At 46.0% G+C, this 23960-nt stretch overlaps 1 protein-coding gene across 1 annotated transcript in view; it reads right to left on the reverse strand.

The window, feature by feature from the left end:
- LOC116947407 (hyaluronidase-2) overlaps nucleotides 1-23960 on the reverse strand; it is a 46507-nt gene that overhangs the window by 7321 nt on the left and 15226 nt on the right. The window contains exons 2-3 of the mRNA XM_032963093.2: nucleotides 6495-7504; nucleotides 1065-1154 (exon numbers count right to left, since the gene is read on the reverse strand). Of these exons, the coding sequence (XP_032818984.1) occupies nucleotides 1065-1154; nucleotides 6495-7475 (1071 nt within the window). The 5' untranslated portion in view covers nucleotides 7476-7504. The remainder of the gene's footprint in view (nucleotides 1-1064; nucleotides 1155-6494; nucleotides 7505-23960) is intronic.

Here is a 23960-nt window from a genome sequence, read left to right on the forward strand (position 1 = left end):
GTTATGACTGCATTAAACAACTCACCACATACACACTGTGCACAATGAACATTCTTCACAACCACAGCCAGGTTTCGAAGTGAGACTTACAATTCGACAGCTTTGCATGACCATAGGAGTAATTTGGGAGCACGTTTGACAAAGATTCACCTGTACCAGCCAAGTGGTTTGATGGAAATGTCAGGCGATAAAAGTCTGACCGTATCACCCTTGATGGGTTGTACAGTGTAATACGTTGAATGATATTTGCAGGTGGAAGCCCATGGGTTTCCTTAAACCTTAGGCATCAAGATCGTCAAATTGATGCGTGCTCTCACAGGGAGCCATAACTATTCCTGAGTAAGCGGCGCACCATGATTTATTACTCTGAAATCTATTGGAACAGCTGGATTCTGAACAAGCTGCAGCGTGTGCAAAGTTGAAATTAGAAGACGAAAACAAATGGCGTCTACTTCATGAGAAACTCCATTTGTCTGCTTGAGTCAGTCGGTCGCAACGCTGGCGCGATTCGTGTCGTACAGAGTTGAGTTCAGGTTCATTCTGACCAGGAGGAACCCATTGATAATTAGTTACACATCGCCAATGATCTTTGACTTAAGTCAACTTTTTTTCACGAGTAATACAATGAAGTTGTATAATTACCTACACCGTTATCTTATTAAGGAATATATTGACACTCGTTTGCCAAGCAAAGCCTCGTTGAGCGTCGAGACTCTTGTCAGGAGCATGCTGCCACGTTTTCAGAATCAGGGGTGATGTTGCTGCTGCTACGTGTGTTTCCCAATTTATTAATTTGCACGTAATTTTAGTGTTAGGATGTTTTGGCTGATACTTGTCAATTTTTTTTTTGCTATAGAAGGAAACCGAGAGAACCTGGAGGAAACCCATGCACTACACTGGGAGAACATACAAACCCCACACAGAAAGGTGCCCGGTTTGGGACTTTAACCCAGGTCCTTCTTGCTGAGAGGCACCAAGATCGTTACAACTACACCACCCTGCTGCCGCCCATTCATCTCCTATCGCTGTAACGGTTTGAGTTGGGAAATTGTTTGTGGACGCACCCTGGACCGAGCGTACTTGATGTCTCCCCACAGGATGACTCCAGCTGCCCCCAGTGCCGCGCTCTCCCCGATGCTGTGCTGCAAGTCGACCTGTAAACACAGAGATATCGGCCATTCACAAGAGGCTCCAGTGAAACGGATTATATGCATTGCAACAGCTCTCTTGACTCGATGACAGTCCCCCCCACCCCACAAAAGTTTGTCCGAGACTAAGAATCAACCAGAACAGCCCCGTAGCGTCGGGGGGCGGGGGGCAAAGTCCCCCTGCTGCAGGCTCAGTGCCCCTTTATTTTGTTTAGTGTTTGACATTAGTTTAAACTTTGTTTGGTGTTGACTGTCAAGCCCCCACCTAGTGTTTCTACGTGCCCCCTTTAGACAAGATCACGCCGCAGAGTTGAAATGCACAGAGGGCTGCGCAGCGTGCGAGCGGAGCCACGGGAGAAGCAGATCTCTCGCCTCCTGGCCGTATGCCACTGCTGCTGGGGTGACTCGCAAATTAACTCTACTTTTAAAATATTTGTTTTATTAAAATACAGTACATCGAGTGTGTATCGAAATTGTGCAATGTTCGAGTGTGCTATCTCTGCTATGAAGGAAACGGCCAACACGTTCGTCAATAATACAGCCTTAGGAAATATCTATAGTAGGCGAAATTTCGCGCAATCACCCTTGTATATTTTTTTTCGTTTCAGGCACTGTCCTTGGCGAATGTGTTGAGTTCTTTTGCAATTTGTGCCAGTGCACCACTACCAACGTAGTATCGAGTCGTTATTTGACTGGTGCGCTCCAGTCACTCACACGAGCATAGTCGGCTCTGAGATAAGTGGTGAAGATTTCCCATTCCCATAACAAAGCGTCTGTCTTAGTGTTGTGTGGTAAAAGACCATGCTGAGGCAGGTCTTCAGGTAAGGGCTTGCGCTGGTTTATTAACAAAGGGAGTGAGTAACCACCAGGGGTGGATGTCCTACACTGGGTACTTCTCTTGGACCCTTAGCTCTCTCTACTGCTAGTCGGCTGGCCGTCTCTTCGGGCTCTCTCGAGCCAACACCGACCAACCGAGGAGCGCAGCACCTTTCGTAACTACACCCGCTTCTTCAGCTCTACCCCTGGCTCTCTCTCCAACTCCCTTCAACCCCTCTCTATGCCAGACTCCTCCAACGACCCCGCTTTTGTCACGGGGCCCCCCTTAAATACCCCTACGTTACATGACGTCATCGCACCTCTCAGCACGTATGACATCACGTCCCCATATTACTCCTATACATTACCCCCCCCCGCCCCGTGAAAAGAAATCAGCCGACCTGGCTGTAAATGATATGAAAGCGGAGCCCCGTTAACGCGAAGAGGAGGCAACAGCGGATAACAATGATAACAAACATGTGAAGCGCGTGTGAAGGTGAAGCCATCTGCGGGGAAACCGAACAAGAACATTAGGGCAGCACGACAATAAGGAAGGCCATCTTCATGCGGAGCAACGCGGTGAATATGACGGCGATGGCTGGAGGCCGATGACAAGGGTCCTAATGGCCATCATCGGAACCGAACGCCCCTTGACCGCGTGTGAGCTGCAGGTCCGCTCCCACATGCGGCGGCGGTCATAGGGAGAGGCAACGCACCAGTTGGCGACTGGCTCGACGTCGGGGCCTCCACAGGAAGATGCGTCACCTCAGGAGCTACTGGTAGGGGCTCTGTAGGCGAACACACATGGTGGACATTGTGCTCAACATCATACCCGTGCGGCCCGGTGTGTCGGACAAATCAATCACCGGCCGCTCAGGAAGTGGGGATGAATCAAGGAGGCTAGGTGGTACATATCTTTTCAGCCGCGACGGGTGTACGATCCAGTGCCAGCCTGTACGTGGCCAGGACCCCCGGGACGAACAGGTCCCAGTCCGATAGGGACGTGCTCACCTGGTAGCACAGCATAGACGTGAGGGTGCAGTTTAACCATTCAACCATGCCATCGGACTGAGGGTGATAGGGCAATGTACAAATTTTCTTGGTGCCAAGGAGGTCACAGACCTCCTTAAGCAGTCGTGAAGGAAAATTTTGGCCCTGGTTCTTTAATAGTTGTTCTGGCACACCCTTGTCCACCACGTAACCCTGCACAAAGGCCTCGGTGATGGACGAGGCCGACTGGTCTGGCAAGGGCCACGCCATAGGCCAGCGCGTGAGGTACTCGACCCCAACTAAGAGATATTTGTGTCCCCGTTGGGACGTCGGAAAGGGGTCCAAAATGTTAAGTGCCACGAGCTCATTTACACGAGTAACCCGGACGGACTGCAGCGGGGCTCGATCATGGCCAACCGGGGCTTTCCACCGTGCACAATCGTGGCAACCTTTCAAAAACAGTGCCACATCACTTTCCACACCTGGCCAGTTGTAGTCCTGTTTAAGGGTCAACATGGTCTTATGATAACCAAGGTGCATAAGTTTCTCGTGAATGGCACGAGTCAATTTTCCTTGCAGGCCAGTGGGTACCACCACACAATAGCGCTCCAATTCGGTATCCCAATGCATGAGGGGGCCGTCATGTACAGCGACAAACGGACCCGCCGACGGAGCTGAGCCCTGCGCATTTAGACCAACACGGCATCGTAACTGCAACAGAGAGGAATCCTCTATCTGCAAGTTGGACCACACCTCTCGGGAGAGACCCAGGCCAAAGTCCATAGGCAATGCCACGCCCGGAGGGGGGGCTGCTTCGGCCATTGCAACCAACTGGGCCGCGGTGTCAACCGAGGTCCTGCAGTAACTGGAACCCAGGGTACATATGCACCCGCCCTCTGTAGGCAATCTGGACAGGCCATCCGCGTTTCCATGCTGGTCCCCTTCCTGTGGATGACATTGAAGGAATATTCCTGCAGCACCTCAAGCTAGCGGGACAGCTGACCTGAGGGCTGATCTCTCCGCAGGGAATATTGCAGGGTCGCATGGTCAGTTTGAACGGTAAACCGCCTGCCATACAAGTAGGGCCTATACAGCTACATAAAAACCACAATGGCCAGCAGCTCTCTCCGGGTCACACAATACCGCTGCTCAGCGGTGGACAACACGCGACTGCCGTATGCAACAACCCTTTCAACCCCGTCGACCACCTGAGCCAGGACAGCCCCAGTGCCCGAGTCACTGGCTTCAGTGTCGAGGATGAAGGGCTTAGAAAAGTCAGGGTACCCCAAGGGCGGCGCATCGACCAAGAATGCGTGAAGCACAACAAAGGCCTCTTCCTCCTCTACGCCCCAGGGAAATTTTTATCCCTTTGCGGATAGTGCATGCAGTGACTTCACTAGAGTCGCAAAATCGTGCAGAAAGCGACGATAGTACGAGGCGAAACCGACGAAGCTGCGCACCTCGGTGACAGATGTGGGAGTCGGCCATGACCGGACACAAGCTGTCTTCTCCGAATCCATGGCAACACCTGACGCACTAATAAATGTGGCCCAAATATTTTACATTAACAGGTTCACACTAGCACAGCCGCCGTTTACATTGACATGCGAATCTCTTACATTGACATGCTAATCTCTCTCACTTCAACATCACTAGCCCCGCCCACTGCGTTTATGACCCTTGGGCTATACCCATTTCAAACCTTTAAAACAGCTTGCCTCAGCAGGTTTCCCCCTCTTTTTTCTCCTGATGACGATTGCTTGTGTTGCGATCGAAACGTCGTGATATTTTTCTTATTTTATTATTCACTTTATTTTCATTTTTTTTATTTTATTGTTCTATCTATGTGACTTTACCGAAAAACCCAAAGAATAGATGGCTATACTCTTTTGCAGTGTAGCCTCTTGACATTGACTAAAGCACACATAGCTCTTATCTTCCTACAGCAGATTCCAGATGTGAGGAATAATCGAAGAGTACATGGTCTGACATAAAGAGTAATTACCAATCTTGATTTGAATGTGTTTTAGGAGTTTTTTGTTCCTGGCTCCTCTAGAAGTACAATGTAATTGGTTCATCGATGTTCTGCGATTTTAATCCCTGCCTGGCAGAACGTTCTGTCTTGCTCCGTCTTCAAGTCAGGTGGGTTCACAGCAAACTCTACTTTATTGCCACTAAACAAGTGTTTCCCCTGCAAGTGACCTTTTGAACTGTGGATAGACATGAAAATATTCTCTTCCTTGCTGAGTCTCATAGCTTTTTCAGGAGGGCCCTGCCAAGTTGTCTCAGTTGCAGGCAAGCTTGCTGCTGCTGTGTAATCTCAGTTGAGTAATCTGCAGGTGATTTTTCACCTTTGGGATTTTTGGCCAATACAGTACCAGTACATGAATTCTTCTTTTTAGCTATATATATTTTAAAATTTAAAATTTGTTTAAGCAATATAATATTAGCTATATATTTATTATTATTATTTAAATATATATGAATCCCTGTGATTGTTGGAAGTGATATTCCATATACCAAATCACAAGGAATGCGCTCGATCTCATTGGATATCAGAAGCTAAGCAGGATTGAGATGGGACAGTGATTGTGGGTGACCACCATTCACACTGGATGTCATAGGTGACTACAAGGTTGTTGAGACGTGGTGGTCAGTGGAGGATCGTATAAAAAATGTCCACCTATGCTCCCCGCTTTCATCATCCACGCTGACCAGCATGGTGAAGTATGGTCAAATAACCCCCATGACCTGCACGGCATACAGGGAGGCCTTCATCCAGTATTGACTTGACATACGGAGTCTACAGTATGTGTAAAATGATACGATTGACATTAAACCCAAACTAGAAATACTGATCCAGCCGATCGTCAACGTGCTTGTACTCTGAAACCCTCACTAACGTTAGAGTGTCTCCAGGATGACACTAGAACCAAACACTAACCAAAATGTTTTTGCAATGGAGGTTCCTGAAGTCCAGGTTTAGTTCATGTAGTTCATTTCCTGAAGAAGCTCCAAACTGATGGAGCGATACCTCTAATATCATACAGCCAAATATCATTCGTTATTGATTTTTACATCGTGAAACCCTCCACTACCTGACGTCAGAAACGTTTCATGATCTGAGGATGTTTGACTCATTGCTCAGTTTGGTAGTGAGAATTGCTCAATGTACCGGTGCGTGAGCTGAAAAAATAAACAAGTGGCGTGTTTAACTGTCGGCGCACGACATAACTGTGTCATTTCTTTGGCTATGTCGGGTGGTGGAGGGTTTCACGACACACCACCACTTGTCTATGTCATCACGTAGCCTAACCCAACAAATCATTATAAAGAAGACAATGTATACTCTTTGGCTCTTTCGGTAAAGTCACGTAGGTAGAAATATAATAGATCAGATAGTGATCTATTATTTTTCTACCTACGTGATCAGATAGTGATCTATTATTTTTCTACCTACGTGACATTTAACCTTCTTGTTTAACTCGCACACATATATTTCAACGTCGGTCCAATAACATTTAAACTTCACTACTTTACCTCGGCCATCAGCTCAAAGGTGTAGGCGTAGGCGGGCTGGGAGTACACGAACACGGGCAGCGACGGCCGGGACGTTGCGGCCACGCGGAGCGCCTCCCGCACGCGATGCCGCACGAACCTCTCGCCGTTGCGTGACGAAGCGAGCGTCCGCTCCATGTAGACAGAGGGGAAGAGTGCCGTGCTGCCCTCCCACAGCCAGCGCAGGTCGTCATTCCGCTGCAGCTCGACGGCCGGGCACCGGCCCGTGTAGTTGAGCGGCCGCTCCTTGTAGTCGTAGTTGTAGCAGTCAGGGAAGAGGTAAAAGCCCCAGAGCGTGCGAGGCCTCAGGCCCCTGGCCATACGGAGCGTCTCATTCATGAAGGCGAGCGCCGCTGCGTCGAACTCCCTCTGGGCCTGCAGGGACACCCTGGGGCCCGGCCAGTTGGGCCGGCGCTCCCGCACGAGCTGCCGTGACTTCTGGCGGTACACATCCTTCTTCTGCCAGTTGCGCACCCACTGCGGCCGCCACTCCTCCCAGTCGATGACGGCCAGCTGGCTGGGCCCCGAGCTGGCCGCCCGGCGCGCCACGTACGTCTCGATATCGAGCCGTGCCTTCTCGAGGTGGCGCTGGAGGCTGGCGTTCTGCGGAAGGCCACCGTTGATGGGCGTTCCGTCCTCGGTGTAGAGCGGATATAGGCCCAGGCGGTTGTAGTAGAAGACGGTGACGCTCTGCGCTGTGATGCCCTCGCTGGGACTGGAGGACATGTCGAAAACGCCTAGGTTGAGGTCCACGTTGAACCGCTTTCGGCACTGCTGCGTGGGCGCGTTCCAGACCACGATGAACGGCCGGTTGGTCATCACTGGAGGCTTCGTCTGGTTCAGCTGCTGGGGCTTGGCCGATACTGCTGCTACTGCCTCCATCGTCACTATAAGACTCACGTAGATCAGAGCTTTGAAGGATATTTCCAAAACGCCAGTGCCCAAGGCTGTCGTGCAAATCATGTTTGTTCAGGCTTCTTGTTTTGAGGTGTCTAGAAATACAGAGCAAAAGGAAAGGTTTTAATTAAAGATTGCTCTCTGCCAATACATGATCCATGTGTTCTGTTTGACCGTAGCGTATTGATGTCGTTGTTATACTTCAGTCGTTAATAATATATTTTCCATAAATAAAATAACTCGTTAGTGCGCTAATGAATACACATGAATTTCGGAATCACTGTTATTCTGAAATTATGCATGTCATCTGGTGTATTTACTTTTGTATTTGAAGGGTTTTTTACTCTAACACGGTATTACATAGTACAAACTCTATAGAATGTAAGAGAGACGTGCAGGGTTTAGTGATATATGGCGATCTGTGGCAGGCCACGCGTGACAAGAATGTGTTCATATGCCCGCTTGTGTCATTACCACAACAATTATGGCACATTTACCCCACAGATCCCCTCACGGCTTTATAGTCCATTAAATTCCTAGTAAATAGCCGTAATTACAATGTTGTGTGAGTCAATTTTTTTTATACACCACCAAGCACTACTTAACTGAATATTCATTACTTTTCCATGAGGCAATCACACGACCATTACGGTAATTCTGCGTAGAAACTCAAATGTTGCGTGAAAATTGGAGCCCTGTCAAAAGTTTCCTATCATTCATTGACTTTTAGTGGCGAGAAATGATCATGTATTAGGAGTGTAACCGACACTTGCACATGAACAAGTTTGTTAAATTTGTTTAATCAGGTGAGAAGTCGAGACCAGAGGTCTCGTTGGCAAAAGTGATGTGGGGCTTGAGTCTGCCAGGAGGGGGCGATGACTACTGTCTGTGTCATTCCAAAGAATGTGTCATTCCAATTAAGTAATTTGCGCAAAAGTAGGAGTTGCAAGAGTGCTGAATTATATCATGCACAAGAATACATTTGCACGCGCATATCTGTACCCAAATCACCAGGAAAGGGCCCGATCTTATTAGATCTCTGGATAGGTGACCACCTTGCGCAAAAGACAGGTGTCCGAGGTGTGGTGGGCAGTAGGAAGTACTGACCGGCGTGGTGAAGTATGGTAAAAAATTCCCCACGGCCCGCAAGGCGTGGAGCGGCCTTCATCCAGCAGCGTGTTGGCAAAATGGGCTGTACACATGCGTGTACACTCACGGTGAACGGTGTTCGCTCGATTTGAAACTCTACTACACGACTGCAGTGTGAAATGTACAGAAACCTTTGCTTTTTTGCAAGGATGCTAAATGTATGCAAAATATAATGTAAATGTTAATATAAAGATTGTTACATGATTATTAAACGGCAGGCACTAAGCATCATACATTACTATTATACACCGAATTCAAGAGACTACGGTTAAATATGCATAAGGATTCATATGCACGACTATCCAGAAGATATGAAATGGCAGAGGGTTTTTCTGAATTTTTTTATCATTGTATTAAGGGGTGGGTATAGAGTAGGTGGTGTAACAGGGCAGCAGTGGCGCAGTCGATGGCGATCCCACTAACCTGGTTTCCATTCTTATCCATGGATAACGTCAGTGCCAAGAGAGGACTGATGATATTATGAAGTTGCCATTTGTCCTGGTTTTCCAAGCACGTAAAACAAACGGCTCCTATAGATGCATACCAAGCATTATCATTTCCATACGGATGATTGCTCATCTTTATCAGATTTCTCACGAAATAAACCCCACTGTCACCACCAGCGGAGCTACCACTAAATTTTTACATTGCTGCAGTGACATCGGGGATGTCACTGTATGTTTCCGGCCTGGAAGGGTCTTCCTTTCGATGTTCCTACATCGTGGACAGCACCGTATGAGTGGCTGTGTGTAATACCAGCCCTAGCGGGGCTTAGCGAGCACTGGGATAGTGCAGGCACCACACACAGGGTTCCCACGGGCCATGGCACTCTGGTTGACCCCGTAGACACGTGATCCGGAATGTCCACACAGGGGGCCCCGGGTGGGGGGACTGGTGGGTGATCACGTGTCCGGAGAGAGCTCTTGAGAAGGTTCGAGAGGGAACGAGAATGTTCGGGAAGGCGGGCGGGGCCGAGGGTGGTGTGGCCCCGACCGGAGAGGGATATAAAGCGGGTCCCTGAGAGGAACCGGGGTCGCTGCATTCTACAAGCTGGAAGCTCAACATCTACAAGCGGGAAGCTCTACGTCTCAAGCTGAAGCTCTCCGTCCTACGAGGAAACCACGTGGTTTGAGACCCGTGTGAAGGATCGACCCTTCGTATCAGTAACTCACTATAGTCTGGTAAAGGGGCAGTTACCCCTTTGTGTTACGGTGTTACAAATAAAAGTGTTGTCTCTAAAAGGAACAACGTCTGCGACTCAGTTGGACCCACTACATTTCTGACAAAACAAGCAGTCATTAAAGATGGGAGCGATAGCCCTTGACTCCGTATCCCAGGCTGCCTGGTGCAGGTTTTGAGGCTTGTAAGAGATAAATATATAATTTATAGTTACGCACAGGTGAACTGCACTACAGGGTTGGCACTTGGCCTGGTTTTTCAGGATTATCCTCTGTTTTTGCGAGCTGCCACCCTGGAAAACCTGTAAATCTTCCCGACTAATTCACACATCCAGTTTTTTGTCAATTAAATAATAGCAATATTATTACAATACACCACTTAAGACAATGTACGCATAGTTATCCCCTCTTGTTGTATTGTGAGATATGCTTCTTCCCAAGATGTCCTGGTTTTTGTACTTCGGAGGTGGCAGCATTCGTGGCAAGTTTTAACCTATCCTGGGCATTCCGTAGGCTGTACTCTGCCTCAAGTGAGGACCTGTTGCTGTGAACAAAACATCAGCGCGAGGGAGACAACGGTGACCAGACCTACTATTCACGCCATTCCATTATATCCTGAACTCTATCTGCACTCTATGTTGTCATCTTCATAGTGACGTTTGATGCCCAGGCCAGATGTTTTCCACATTTTGCGATCTTCAGCATCTCTCCAGGAGAGTTCTGTCCATCCCATCAGCTGATCCGCCTCCTTTCTCCTTCCCGTCCGTCGTTCCACGTTCCCCTTCACAATTAAGGGAAGTGATGCTGCTGCTTTTACGGGCAATAGGCAGTCACTAATAGCACAGCAGCACTTTGATCCAACAGTGTATACAGCTAAAGAGGAGGACTTCATTTCCATATAGTATGTAGTTTGTTGAATTCAATATCCCAGCTGCACTGGCAGATGTCACACAGCACCGTTTAAATTGACACTTCGGGCCATCACATGTTGTTTGAAAGAACGTAAAATATATATACGGTATTTAGGAAAATAGCACTGGCGCTTAAAGCAATCGTCTTCTTTTAAATCCTACGATCAAATCACCCGGAATGTGTCCAATCTGCTTGCATTTCGGAAGCCAAGCAGAGCTGAGATTGGTTGTTGTTACCGAGATGGGAGACTGCCTGGAAATGACAAAAGTGTTGTGGGTCATGGGCTGCGAAGTGGCCAGGGGACAGCAGCACACCAGTGGATTTTAAAAAAAATGTGTGTAGATCTTTCGATGTTGCCACCTGATATTTATGGAATTTCTCCAGGTATTCCTGCTTCCTCCCACATGAAGCAAACCATTCTCACTCTGTGAGAATTCTCCAACATCCCAATGCAGGGTCACCCTAAATTAAAAGCGCAGAGACTCAGCGAAGCTCTCCTGGGTAAATAATGGGCATTTATTAACACTGTTTTTGTAGTTGTGCTGTATGGCTTTGGTATGTGCGTTAGAGTCGTACTGTATATCTTTTGGCACAATATCTGACGTTTTGCTCCGAATACCTGGGAGCTTCTTCAGGAATTGAATTGACTTAATCGATTTACTTAATTCCTGAATACATTTCCAGCCCGTTATGCAAAACGTTGGAAATCATGCCAAACAACAGACGGTACAATTCAAAAATACATCGGATGGTATTTAGTATCGTTATGTTTTAAATTTGTTTTTTAAATATATTTTCTCCCCGATTACAGTGTGTGTCCCAATTGTATTATCTACATGCAAAACCAATGCATTGAAATCTGCTGCACAATGTTTCACAAAGTGTACAGCCACACCACAAGCCCTGGACGAGTCCTTGTACCACTCAAAATATCTAAGCATCAGAGCAGGGCTAGTATCAGATGAAAACACTGCATATTTCAACATGCGATATTTGTGCAGTAACTTATAACCCGACTTTGCAAAACGTGCAAGTGTTACCTGTGTTGCGCACCTGGGTTTCAACCCTTCCGTTCCCTCCTGCGCTGTCTTCTTGCTATCCAGAATTGGTGGGTGTCAGCCTATTGAGCCATCTGGCCATCTATTAAATATTACTTTGTGGCCTCCCAATGTGATCCAGTTATGTAATTGCAGTATTTAATGTTTATCATGCACCGAAATAAATCTGGCCAGGTGGCACTGTGGTTAGAGAGCACTCGACTCGGAAGGTTTGCAAGTTTACACCTCGATTGGGTAAAGGTGCAGCATTGCAATCGCATGCACAGCGGCACTGCTGGCATGAATGACTGTGTATGCCGGTAACTCGGTGTTTCTCCAAGTATCTGCTCTCCCACAAGATATAAGCATCTTTACTACACCTCGCTACAATAAATAATGCAGCCTGAACGATAAATAATTTGTGAAAATGAATGCTGCTGGTATGTGTTAATTGTGGTACATTTGGAAGAATTTCACGCTGTGGATCCACATTAACTCCATCCGTGCGTGTACCCGCGTGCATACCTCTGTCTTTGGGAAATTGTGAGTTCCTCCTTTTTGGAGGGCATGTGACTTTAAACAAAAGTAGTATTCGTCCGATTATTTGCTCCAAACAAAATGAACTTTCATTAAATATTTGGCAGTGGTTTTATTTTGCACCAGAAGCTGGTCTCAATTTTTATGCTGACACCCAAAACAGAAGACTCAACCTCAAACACAACGATGAATATAATTCATACGATACCGCAATGTAAATATATTTGGCATGGAAAACTTCACGCTCTCAGAAATGCAGTGATTTTTTTTACAACTTTAGGAATCATTATTTCTGTCTTGTTTATATTGTCTGTTTCAGTAATTCCGTCTTGTGTATGCTGTCTCCATAATTGAATTAGCCTAAAGGTACGTTGACAAAAAATTGGAATATAATTTGTGTAAATACAAAATAACCACGCATACGAGTATGAACTTTGATAGATTAATCAAAGATTCATTACACGACTAGTCAACATGCAAACAGTGTGATCTAGGAATTGATGGCATACCATTATGGGGAAATCGCCCAAATCGCAATTGAAAAGTTGAAATTTTAAATCTGGTTTGGGTCGATTCAGCCCATCATCCCTCAAGAGGTTCCTAAACAAAGTACCACCTTGTAAAGTCAGCGGCGGTTGTCTCATGGATAGACTAGCTTCGTGTATGGGAATATGTAAATCCCAGCACTGCCCTTTGGCCCATCAATGAATATACGAGCTCTTACGCGTGCTTTTTTGATTTGCAGCAGGAGACTGTGAGCTGAATAAACCCATTCCGGTATTTTCGGGGTGGTTAAGCCAAGGGTTTAGCCAAGCCTTGCCCTTGGGTTAACAGCATGACGCTTGGCATGAATGTTCATTGTTATGCCCTAAGCCAGAAGTTCTTAACCGGTGGGTCGTGCCCTCCCAAACCTTCATGGGAATGGGGCACATACTGTGAAATGAATACCGTGCAGGAGAAATTTTGAATGGGCAGCAACAACAAAACAGGTAACACTAATACTCAATATGTATGTATGTATGTTGAATTTATTTCGCATAGAACGTAGCCAACCGTGAGACACAAATCAAAGTGCCACCAAATCAAAGATGTTGATGACCACTGCCAGAAACATTTTCTGAAGTTTAGCTAATACAGGAACGTAAGTTTCGCGCGGAATTTTGCTGAATAACTCAACTGCATCAAACAATTTTCGTTGCTCATAGATTATTGTCGTTGAAGCAGGTGACAAGAGGCATATTAAAATCAGAAACAGCAGCTTTGACCTATTCACTGAAGGCGATGGATAAAATTATATTTTATTAGCCTACGATTCATATTGAAATATAGGATGTACTGAGCAGAGATTGTGTGAAATTCTGTGCCCAAATACCCAAAATAACACAGGGCAAAAATTTATCAAGTTAAGTAAAGCAACAAATCACAAACAAGGAACGAACGTGGCACATTACACCGTAAATCAACATAACCCCTCTGTGCAGGCCACAGAATGTATTTACCAGAATAAACTGGTGCGGGTTTATCTAAAGGCGATTCCCCATCACAGGTATGTGGAATTTACACCACCGGGTCAAGACCCTCAACAGAGATGAGTGCCACCCAACACTCGTTTGAGAATGAGGACTTCTTAATTTGAAATAAAATCTAAGCCATCACCTTTTTTTTGTCTGGACATTCTGGTGACCGGGCTAAAACCATTAACTAACTAAATTTAAAGCCTTCGCTTTAATTGCGGGTGACCCTAACAAAGCCCAGAATTACAGTGGTGCTGGATTTATGCTCTGGCATGACCATTATGAGCCTTCTGTGCCACCTGGCCAGCTCCTCAAATGTCCTTCAAGGTAAAAAAGTGGTGCTCTGGCTCAAAGGGGCATGGACCAGCACTCACCTCCTACCGCTCAAATCATGAACCAGCTGCGGAAATTCGGCATTCCTCTGCTGGAAGAGAAACCTTCAATTGCACAACCACTCCAGGCTTACCTACATAGCGGTACTGTACTAATGTTATCACCGGCAGAGGAATGACTCAGATTTGAACTCATAACCTTCAGATTACGAGCCGCTCGCTTTGGCTTGTGACGCCAGATCGTCTACTCTCGTAAAAATAACGGTAAGGCCACGGGTAGGACGACTGACTGAACTAAAGAGAAAACCCGCATGACAAATATCCAGTCGGTGCGTAAAGAGATGTTCACACTCACTTGGTGCATCTCCCGTATCAGCCACGTTCACCGCGCTCTGCGTGCCTACGCAGCTCGCGTGCGCACGCAGCTCGCGTGCGAGTCAACATGCGGCGTAACGCTCTGTGTAACCTCCCCGTATCCCGCTATACAGATAGTCAATCTAAATAATACGAGCTGCCTTGTTCACATTCAGGAGCGTCATGGCAGACAAAAAAAGAACCTCGATGTATTTTTAATGTCGCAGGGCCCCCATTGATGGTGTTGACACTGCGCGAGGAATAATCCACACTCTCGCCGCAATAGCGAAACCTCGTCACATCAAAGGCTGCAAAAACACTGACTCCCTCGTTAAGAACAATACGGGCATTGAGAAGCAATCAATGGTCGCTCGTTGCGAAATGTTACAAAAGGAGATGGAGGGCATAGAGCCAATGCGACTCACTCCATCACGGCGTGTGCAGCACAGCTATTTAGGCGACTGGGTTCTGATCATTAAGCCACAAATCACTGATGGTGCCAGTGGAACTTTGCGTATTGCTTTTTTCCAGATTATAAATTAAGAGTAATAATATTATTTGGGTCTTTCGGTAAAGTCACGTAGATAGGTTCAAATTAATAAAAATAAAATAAACAAAAAACTTCGATGTTTCGATCCCAACACAAGTGGACTGCTTGTGTTGCGATCTAAACGTCGTAGTATACAAGAGAAAGATCCCCTATAGCCTTAACATACTGTTGGGGCAAGTGCTGTTAGCGAACACCTATGAAGGCCGGCACGACACACGAGGGGGTGGGTGGCCAACACCACGCCCGGCCGCCTTTGTCTCCCAAGTGTCAATGTTTACACATCGCACCAGATACTCATTTGAGGCTGAGTCGACCTAGGGGGAATTGACCTCGGGTCGCCAGGTTCGTAGCACAGCGCGATAACCGCTGCACTATACACTATATATTATACATATACTCTTTGGTCAAAAAGATTTCCAAAATTCTAAACAAACACAAGATCCAGGTCCGGTTCAATACAGTACACAAAATCCGTGATCTGATCCCATCCGTAAAGGATGTCATTCCTGACTTAGAGTACCCCCGTGTTTACAAATTGAGTTGTACCTGTGGTGACTGCTATATCGGGGAGGCGAAACGACATATTTCTGACCGAATCCGCGAGCACAAATCAGATTTGAAACACGGCAGAACGAATTCTTCGGCCATGGATGATCATTGTTTCAACACAGCGGGTTCTCATGACATTGTTTTCTCTGATACCCAAGTTCTCTGCAAACCTCCCGGTTATTACCAAAGATTTGTCTATGAAGCCATCCAGATATACAAAAATAGACACAACTTCAACCGAGAGGATGGTTTCAAATTGAGCAACCATTGGAAAGATGTTATAAACCGAGTCAAACGTTAGCTGCCTTATAATTGTACAGCCATTTCCATTACTCTCAGTAGGTTGTATGTCAAACTTTAGCTGCCTTATAATTGTACAGCCATTTCCATTGCTTTCTAATAAAAATGGGGTTGTACTCGCTCCCGTGTAGACGCCATCGCTCCCCCCGAACCCCCTGCAGCATAACAAAAGGCGGCTTAACTTAGGCCTCCCCCTCACCCACGTCCCTTTCTGGCTCCTCCCCCCCTCTTAACCTGTATATAATCCCGGTCGTCTAAAGAGCTCCCCACTTGGTACAGCTATTCTGCTGTGACTGTTCCTCCTGAAGACGGAAGCTTGTGTTGCCTCCGAAACGTCGTGATTTAATTTAGTTGTTTTCTTTTATTTTATTTTACCTACGTGACTTTACCGAAAAAACCAAAGAGGATGAATCCTTGCAGTCACGAAAGCTTCAAATTTAGTATTATACATATGTAGTGACATCGCTGGATGTCGCCATGCTGTGGGTGCAGTACCGGCCCTAGAGGGGCACGGTGTGCGTTGAATAATAGTGCTGGATGGCACCATGCTGGAAGTGGAATGCCGGCCCTACAGAACACGGTGTGGTCATGTGAGGCCATGGCACACGTGACTGGTTAAGTTGATAGAGGAGCCCCAAGAGGGGGCTGAGGGGGGGGGGTCACATGATTGCAACCCAGGTACTTCCCGAGGGTTATGGAAAGTGGACGTGGCCAAGGTCAGAGCCGGCCATGCCACAGACAATATAAGCCGGGTCCCCGAGAGGGACCGGGGTTGTTCATCCCGGGAAAGAACCCGTCGTCTACGATCTCCGTTCTACGAGTCTTCCATCACGTGGACCCAGGCAGATGCTGTTGGTCCCTGGTCCGTAATAACAGTTACGTGGTAACTAGTGTAATTAGCCGGGTGGTTACCACCCTATGTTGTTATGCTGTTAAGGGGAAGTTACCCTGTGTGTTGGAACAAAATAAAAAGTGCTGCCTCCAAAGACTACATCCGCGACTCAGTTGAACCCACTACACATACAATACCGTGTTACATCATGGGACCTTTCTTGGCAGTATAAAAGTATAAGAATATGTTTTACCTTTTCTGGCAATAAAATAGGTCCTAAGATATCAAACACCAAACATTTTGCAAGGAATCATGTTTGCATTAACCACACATACTTGTGGTGAACGTGCAAACAAAAATATGCTCTGGTAATATATGCATTTTCTTTGAAACTGATTGGTCTACACCAGAGACAGCTTTCTTTAGGGTCGAGTCTCAACCAGTGTTAGACCCAGAGAACGCCAAAAGGCGAACAGCACGTTTTTGTTTGCATGTTCACCAAAAGTATGTGTGGTCAATGCAGACATGATTCCTTGCAAAATGTTTATGTTTGGTGTTTTAACATCTTAACACCTGTTTTATTGCCAGAAAGGGTAAAACCTATTCCTATACTACCATGTACATACACATATACATGTGTAATGAGTGGTCTCCGACACGGTAAGTAACTTCAGTTGTTTATTCAATAAAAGCTCGGTACAGCCATGTTATCTCCGTCTCTTTTTTTTGCGGACGTCCACCCTTCGTGTGGCTACATTGCCCCGCAACACGTAGCGCTCACCCGCACACCAACACACCACTGGCTGACGGTGTGCTAGGGAGCGGCTGAGTGGCTGGAGGACGAGCCGCCGCATGGCCGATGGAGATGGTGGGGCAGCAGCGGCGGGGAGCGCCTCTTCAGTCTTCAGCACCGACCCCTCACGTTTCTCTGTGTCCCGCTTATATCCCCCTCCGGAGGCTAAGCCCCGCCATTGGCTACGCCCCTCCTGGAACCTTCCCGAACGTTCCAGAGGCTTCCCTGCTAGAACCGCCCCTCACCTTTACCCCAGATATAAACCCCACTATGGCGCTGGGAGACTGGTAGACAATGGGATTGGGGGTAGCAGCCCATTCTACCAGTTGGACTTGTGGGTGAGGCACGGAGCCTTCTGGGGGGATCCAGAGGGGTGCGGGGCCGAGGGCGAAGCCGGGCAACGCTGGGGAGGATGAAAGGTGAACTCCGACTCACAGTTGGGGCTGCTGCCATCTGGAGTGGAACTCGTCGTGCTGCCGTCGTCGTGGTCTTCGCCTCTTCAAGCTGTGGGTCTGGAAGCATGTTGGCTGTCCTGACCCGGTATGTAGTTATCCCCTATGGCTGTGAAGGCCAGAATAAACAAGAGAGAGTGCCTCCTACCAGTGTCTCTGAATTAGTACACTACATCTGTATACATGATCAGATTTCAGAAAGTTAGGTGCAATTTGTCCATATCTTCTTCAATGCTTGTACAGAGTGCACCGATGACATTTATATGGGGAATGTTTTTTTGGTTTTTAATAATGTAATGCAGACTGCCCCCCCCCCCCCCCACCAAAAGAGGAATTAAAATGCAATGTTTGATCAAACATTTAATATCCTCCCAAATAGCTTCCTTAGTTGAAACCACTCGTGTGACCGAAGGCAGTGGGAATCCACGTGTGAGATGCTTGCTGATGAGTAGTTTTTTTACTCCCGCATTCGCCGTGACAAGAGCCACCATCCACGGCGCTGGGTCAACACTGCCTATGATCGAGCGCCGGGCTCCGAATGACCAGCGGGGGTGGGGGGGTATGAGCGCTGGGTGGACAAAGTGTCTCGGTTCCCAGTCGAGAGCAAGAGAACTAATTACTGCGCCGTATTCACAGGAGCGCACCCAAGCCTTTCCACACCGCGCGGGGGTAAATGGGCGGCCGTATCTAAGCAAGTTGGGAACCCACAGTGGCTATGCCCCTGTGTTGAACACCCCAAATAATTTAACGAAAGGGCTTTTTTAATATTTACCGCATTGCTCACTCACTACTGACCGCACTGTTATGCACCTCATGAACGTTTACAATGAGATGACTTGGGGATGAGTTCCAGATTTAAAATGTTCACATTTCGAATTTTTATGGGATTTTGTTTTAATAGGATATGATTGCTATGTGATAAATTACAGAAAAAACCTTTCCTAAAATCAGTTTGCTGCCAGGATTAGCGTGGCTTTACCTTTTCCACTACGTGTTTCCCTTCGATCTTTATAAACAATTGATATATGTGTGATAGGAGGCTAAACAGTACAACTATCCTAATTGATTTAGTTTTACTTTGGAACAGCATAATAGTTGTGGCGTCATTCCACAATGGAGAGCTCACATCCGTGCTCACGTTTAGTAAACTCCCCACGAGTTTTGTTTCAAAAGCTGGTCTCACTTCTTTGATGTTGTTCACATTTAATTTGTCGTCTGGAAGCCTTCCTACTTTTTATCTGATAAATTATATGATTTCTTTCCTATGGTGTATGGATTTGGTTGATTTAGGGATTGGCAAAATAATCCTCCACCAGTTTTATGATTCGGGCTCTCATCACGCGTTATGGTTGTGCCTCACTCCCTCAGAGATACTCGTATGAGCGACCAATCGCCAATGTTCCCTTTTTTCTCTTCATGTTCCTAATGTCAATCATGACATCTTCTATCACTTATCCATTCTGTTCTCTCATTTATAAGCTCATTATTTTCCAATTGGCTTTTTTAGAGTTAAATTTACGAAGTGAGTACTACAGTTGTTACTCTTTGGTTCTTTCAGTAAAGTCACGTAAAAAGAAAATAAATAAAATAATAGAATACGACGTTTCGATTGCAACACAAGCAACCGTCATCAGGTAGAACTATAACGGTTGCTTGTGCTGCAATCGAAACGTCGTATTCTATTATGTAATTGCTTTTCTTTTTACGTGACTTTACCGAAAGAACCAAAGAGTAATTCCTGCAGCCACGAAAGCTTCAAATCAAGTTTTACTACAGTTGTATTTAGTCAGTCAAGCAGCCAGCCTGTAGACTATTGAGGCACTTCCCACCAGTCTCACTCTGCCACTGGGTAATCTCGGAACTCGTGCAGCAACAGCCGTTACTCTCTTCCCAGCCCTGTTCATACGTGTCTCCTTCAATCGCTGCTGCATATAAGGATGTTAACTTACAAAAGCAGAGACAAGTGTGGCAGTACGATAGCAGAGGTGCGCTCCAGACAATGGCCGGACATCGCGACGGTGTGCCTGAAATAAATGATCCACACGCGCACTCACACGATACGTCTATGCTGCATTACACATGGGAATAAATATATATGCTCACATTAAACCTACGAGCGAACCTATCCATCCTGCTGCAGCAGTAAGAAACACAAATGGGCCGTGAGAAATTAACATTTTAATGATACCGAGAAGATTTCAATAAATGCCCATGTCACCAAACGACAATATTAAAAACCATTATTCTCATTCTGCCCAGACCTTGAGGCAGCGCGTGGCCATTCCCGCATATCTGCCCACGCATCTCGATGCACAATATCGTGTTATCGTTGCTCGTGACAACATTCTCTGCAATGTCCCGCTATCAAGATATCTCACCCCTGAGGCAGACATCACCATCAGCTTCTCACGTCCCTCGCGTAACCGAATTCCCTGTGCGGCCACGTGCAGGTTTAACAGAATTATCGTAAGGCTGCGAGTTCAATTCCTGGTCACAGATAAACTTGAGCCCATCATCCCTCTGGTATCCGTAAAATTAGTACATTACCCCCCGTAACTTTTGAATATAGACATAAGTTGCATGCTGCCCCCCGTCAACTAACGCTGCTCACGCAGACTCCGTGGCTACTCAACGTGGGACCACAATAGCCGCCTGCCCTTCCCAATTTTTTTAAAAATAATTCCCGTGCCGTTTGTGCGAATGTGTGATTCCTACCGCTGGCTCGGAACCGCCGCCAGAGCGTAGTGCTGCGCCGTTTTTATTTAATCAGCGAGACACTTTGACTTCGACTTCACATTTTTTTTGCTATGTGCAGGGTTATATAATGTTATTGCTGTTACACCGGTTTTTATTATTTTCTCCATCTCCGCGTCCTTAGTCTCATTACTGCTGACCGAGAGGAAAATCAGAATTACACGTTTGAACAGCGACGCATATTTACCAGTGTTGATGTGATGGTAAAATAATGGTGGACGGCACTCTGGGCTCTGTTGTTGCATAAAGCATGGTGCATATGAAATGTTACGTCCTCATTAGGACAATAAAGGAATATCTTTATTTCAAGATAATAAATCAATCATGTATTTCAAGAGGAGCTATTGCTGTGTTGTTTTAGCCCTTCTTTGAGATCAATGCCACATCTGCTTCATCTCAAAAGCCATTCTCCTTTTATCTTCATTCAGTGTCACTTTGAAATTGCAGCGAGATAGGATCTTGGGATGCTGGGGGTTATGTGGCAGCAGCAGCAGGGTAGGGAAATGTCGAGATTTTTTTCTGTCGCCAAACAATTACCAGGAGTCAGAGATACCATGCAGCTTCATTGAACGTTCAATTTAGACACTTGGCTTCATCCTGATTGGTTAATTAAGGCACGTGGTGTTCGTTACATCAATCAGAGTGCTTTGTGATTGCATTATCCCATGAAGTGGATGAATTGAATGCTGCTCACGAAGCCAGCAGCATCAGCAGCAACATGACTTGTTGGGATAAAGAATTATGAACGCTGGTAAGAAATCAAGGATGCTGTGATCACACCATTGTGCAACTTGTAACAAAACACAGCTTTCATACGATACTCATTTCACCAGGTTTAAATAACACACTCCGGAGGTGATTTCTAACGGCACAGCCACAGTAATGTTTGTGTTTTTGGGGAAATTGTGGTTGAAGTGGTTTTCACACTGAGCCACAATCTCACGTTCCATTCCCAGTTATGCACATTATATTATCAGTGGTGCGAGTGGTTTTGAAACCTGTCCTGGGCTTCCCATAGGTTGACTCAGGCATAAATTAATAATCTGGTGTGGCATGTAATCAATGATATTTTAGAAAATAGTGGAAAGGCATGGTGTTGGTCCAACTTTGCCCTTTTGTACAATTTTTACGCCTTAATAGGTGCTCACCAACAGCATGCAGCTCGATATATTCTATAATGATGTTTTCTTGTTCTTAAATAAAATATATATCTTCTTGGTTCTTTCAGTAAAGTCACGTAGAATGGAAATAAAATAATAATAACAAAATAAAATTCTCACGACGTTTCGGCCACAACACAAGTAGCCTTCCTCAGGTGAAGAAACAGAACTATCGGGAAGACAGCGCTTGAGTCTAGCGCTGTCTTCCCGACAGTTCTGTTTCTACTCCTGAGGAAGGCTACTTGTGTTGTGGTCGAAACGTCGTGAGAATTTTATTTTGTTATTATTATTTTTATTATTTTATTTCCATTCTACGTGACTTTACCGAAAGAACCAAGAAGATGAGTCCCTGCAGTCACGAAAGCTTTAAATCGAAATTTAAAAAGTATATGTACACTTCACCTGCCAGGCCCATTATTTGTATAGGTACCTCCATGCTGTTAAATGAACTATTAATTTTAATTGCCTCACGGGGTTGATGGATAGCTTTTGGAATTGGAAAGATTTTTAGTAAAATTGCCATTTAAATTTTTGACAATTTTATTTTATGAGCTTAGGCAGGTGCAAATCTTTGTTGCAGTTTTATATGCCAACCCACCCTGCAAAGAGTTTGTATTTTATCTTAGCAGAGAGAGAGCTCTCCGTGTGCCCACTGTCATAATGACATGCTTCGGAGCATTTAACAAATGTAAAAAAGGAGTTTACGCCGTTGATTATGAATTAAAGGTTTTATGTGTCCATTGATTGAAATGCAACACGTAATATGACTGTGTGCTTGAAGAGCTCAAGAGCTAAACATATTTTTTGTTCTTTGGTTCTTTCAGGAAAGTCACGTAGATAGAAAATAAAAAATAAAGTAAATACAAATATCACGACATTTCGATCGCAACACATCAGGAAAAGGGGTTAGCCTCTAAAGGCAAACTGTTTATAAAGGTTTGGAGATGGGCGTAGCCCAAGTGTATCAGCAGCACCAGCAGCATGGCGGGGCAACGATGTCAATGCAGCAACAATGCCAATGCAGCAAAGGGTCCGCCAGGAAATCACTGCACCCGGCTCCACACACCACACTGCTGACGGTGGAGGTTGATTGACAAGAAAACACAAGTCAAGTCATGACCCAAAGTGGTTATTGACATCTTTCCAATGAATGCTGAGTCTATAACCTTCCTCTCAGTTAGAATTGTGTCTGTGTTTGTATATATGGATGGCTTCATGAACGAATCTTTGTTGATAGCCAATAGGCTTGCAAAATACCATCGTCTTCGAGAAATCAATTTCGTGTGAGCCAGCCGCATTAAAATAATGGTCAGCCATGGCCGAAGTATTGATCCTACCGTGTTTCCAATCTGCCTTATGTTCACGAACATGTCGCTTAGTTTCCCCAATGTAACTGCTGCCGCAGATACAGCTTAGTTTGTAGACCCCGGGATATTGCATGTCAGGAATCTTGTCCTTCACAGATGGGATCAGATCACGAATTGTATGTCCTGTGTTAAATCGGACCTGGATCTTGTGTTTGTTCATGATTTGAGAAATCTTTTTGGTTACCCCTGTTATGTATGGCAGGGTGATGGTTCTGATTGGATCCTCAGATGGCTCCTTCGTCACGGTTGGGGTGATGGCTTTGCGGATTGTGTAGTCAGAATACCCATTCGCCTTGAGAACTTGGTGTACCTGCTTGAGTTCACTGGTAAGGTGTTCATGGTCGGAGATACATTGAGCTCTATGGTGTAGCGTTTTGATAAGGGAATTCTTCTGAGATGGATGGTGGTGGGAATCAGGTTTAGGTAGGCGTCAGTATGGGTTACTTTCCTGTAGACAAAATGGCTCATTGAGCCGTCTGGTCTCTTTTTTATTTGGACATCCAAGAATGGTAGCTTGCCATCCTTTTCCACCTCCATGGTGAATTTTATGGCTGGGTGTATGGAATTGATGTGGTTGAGGAATTGGTTCAGAGCCGGTCGGCCATGTGGCCAGATGACGAACGTGTCATCTACGTACCTCTTTCACAAGGACGGGCGTAGAGTGGATGCCTGGATGGCGTCCTTCTCATATTTTTCCATGAAAACATTGGCTACAACCGGAGATAATGGAGAACCCATTGAGGTGCCTTCAGTTTGTTTGTAGAATGTTCCATTCCAGGTG

This window comes from Petromyzon marinus, chromosome 30 (assembly GCF_048934315.1).
Source record: "Petromyzon marinus isolate PM22_M1 ecotype Great Lakes invasive population chromosome 30, UKy_Petmar_22M1.pri1.0, whole genome shotgun sequence".
NCBI classification, from domain to species: Eukaryota; Metazoa; Chordata; class Hyperoartia; order Petromyzontiformes; family Petromyzontidae; genus Petromyzon; species Petromyzon marinus.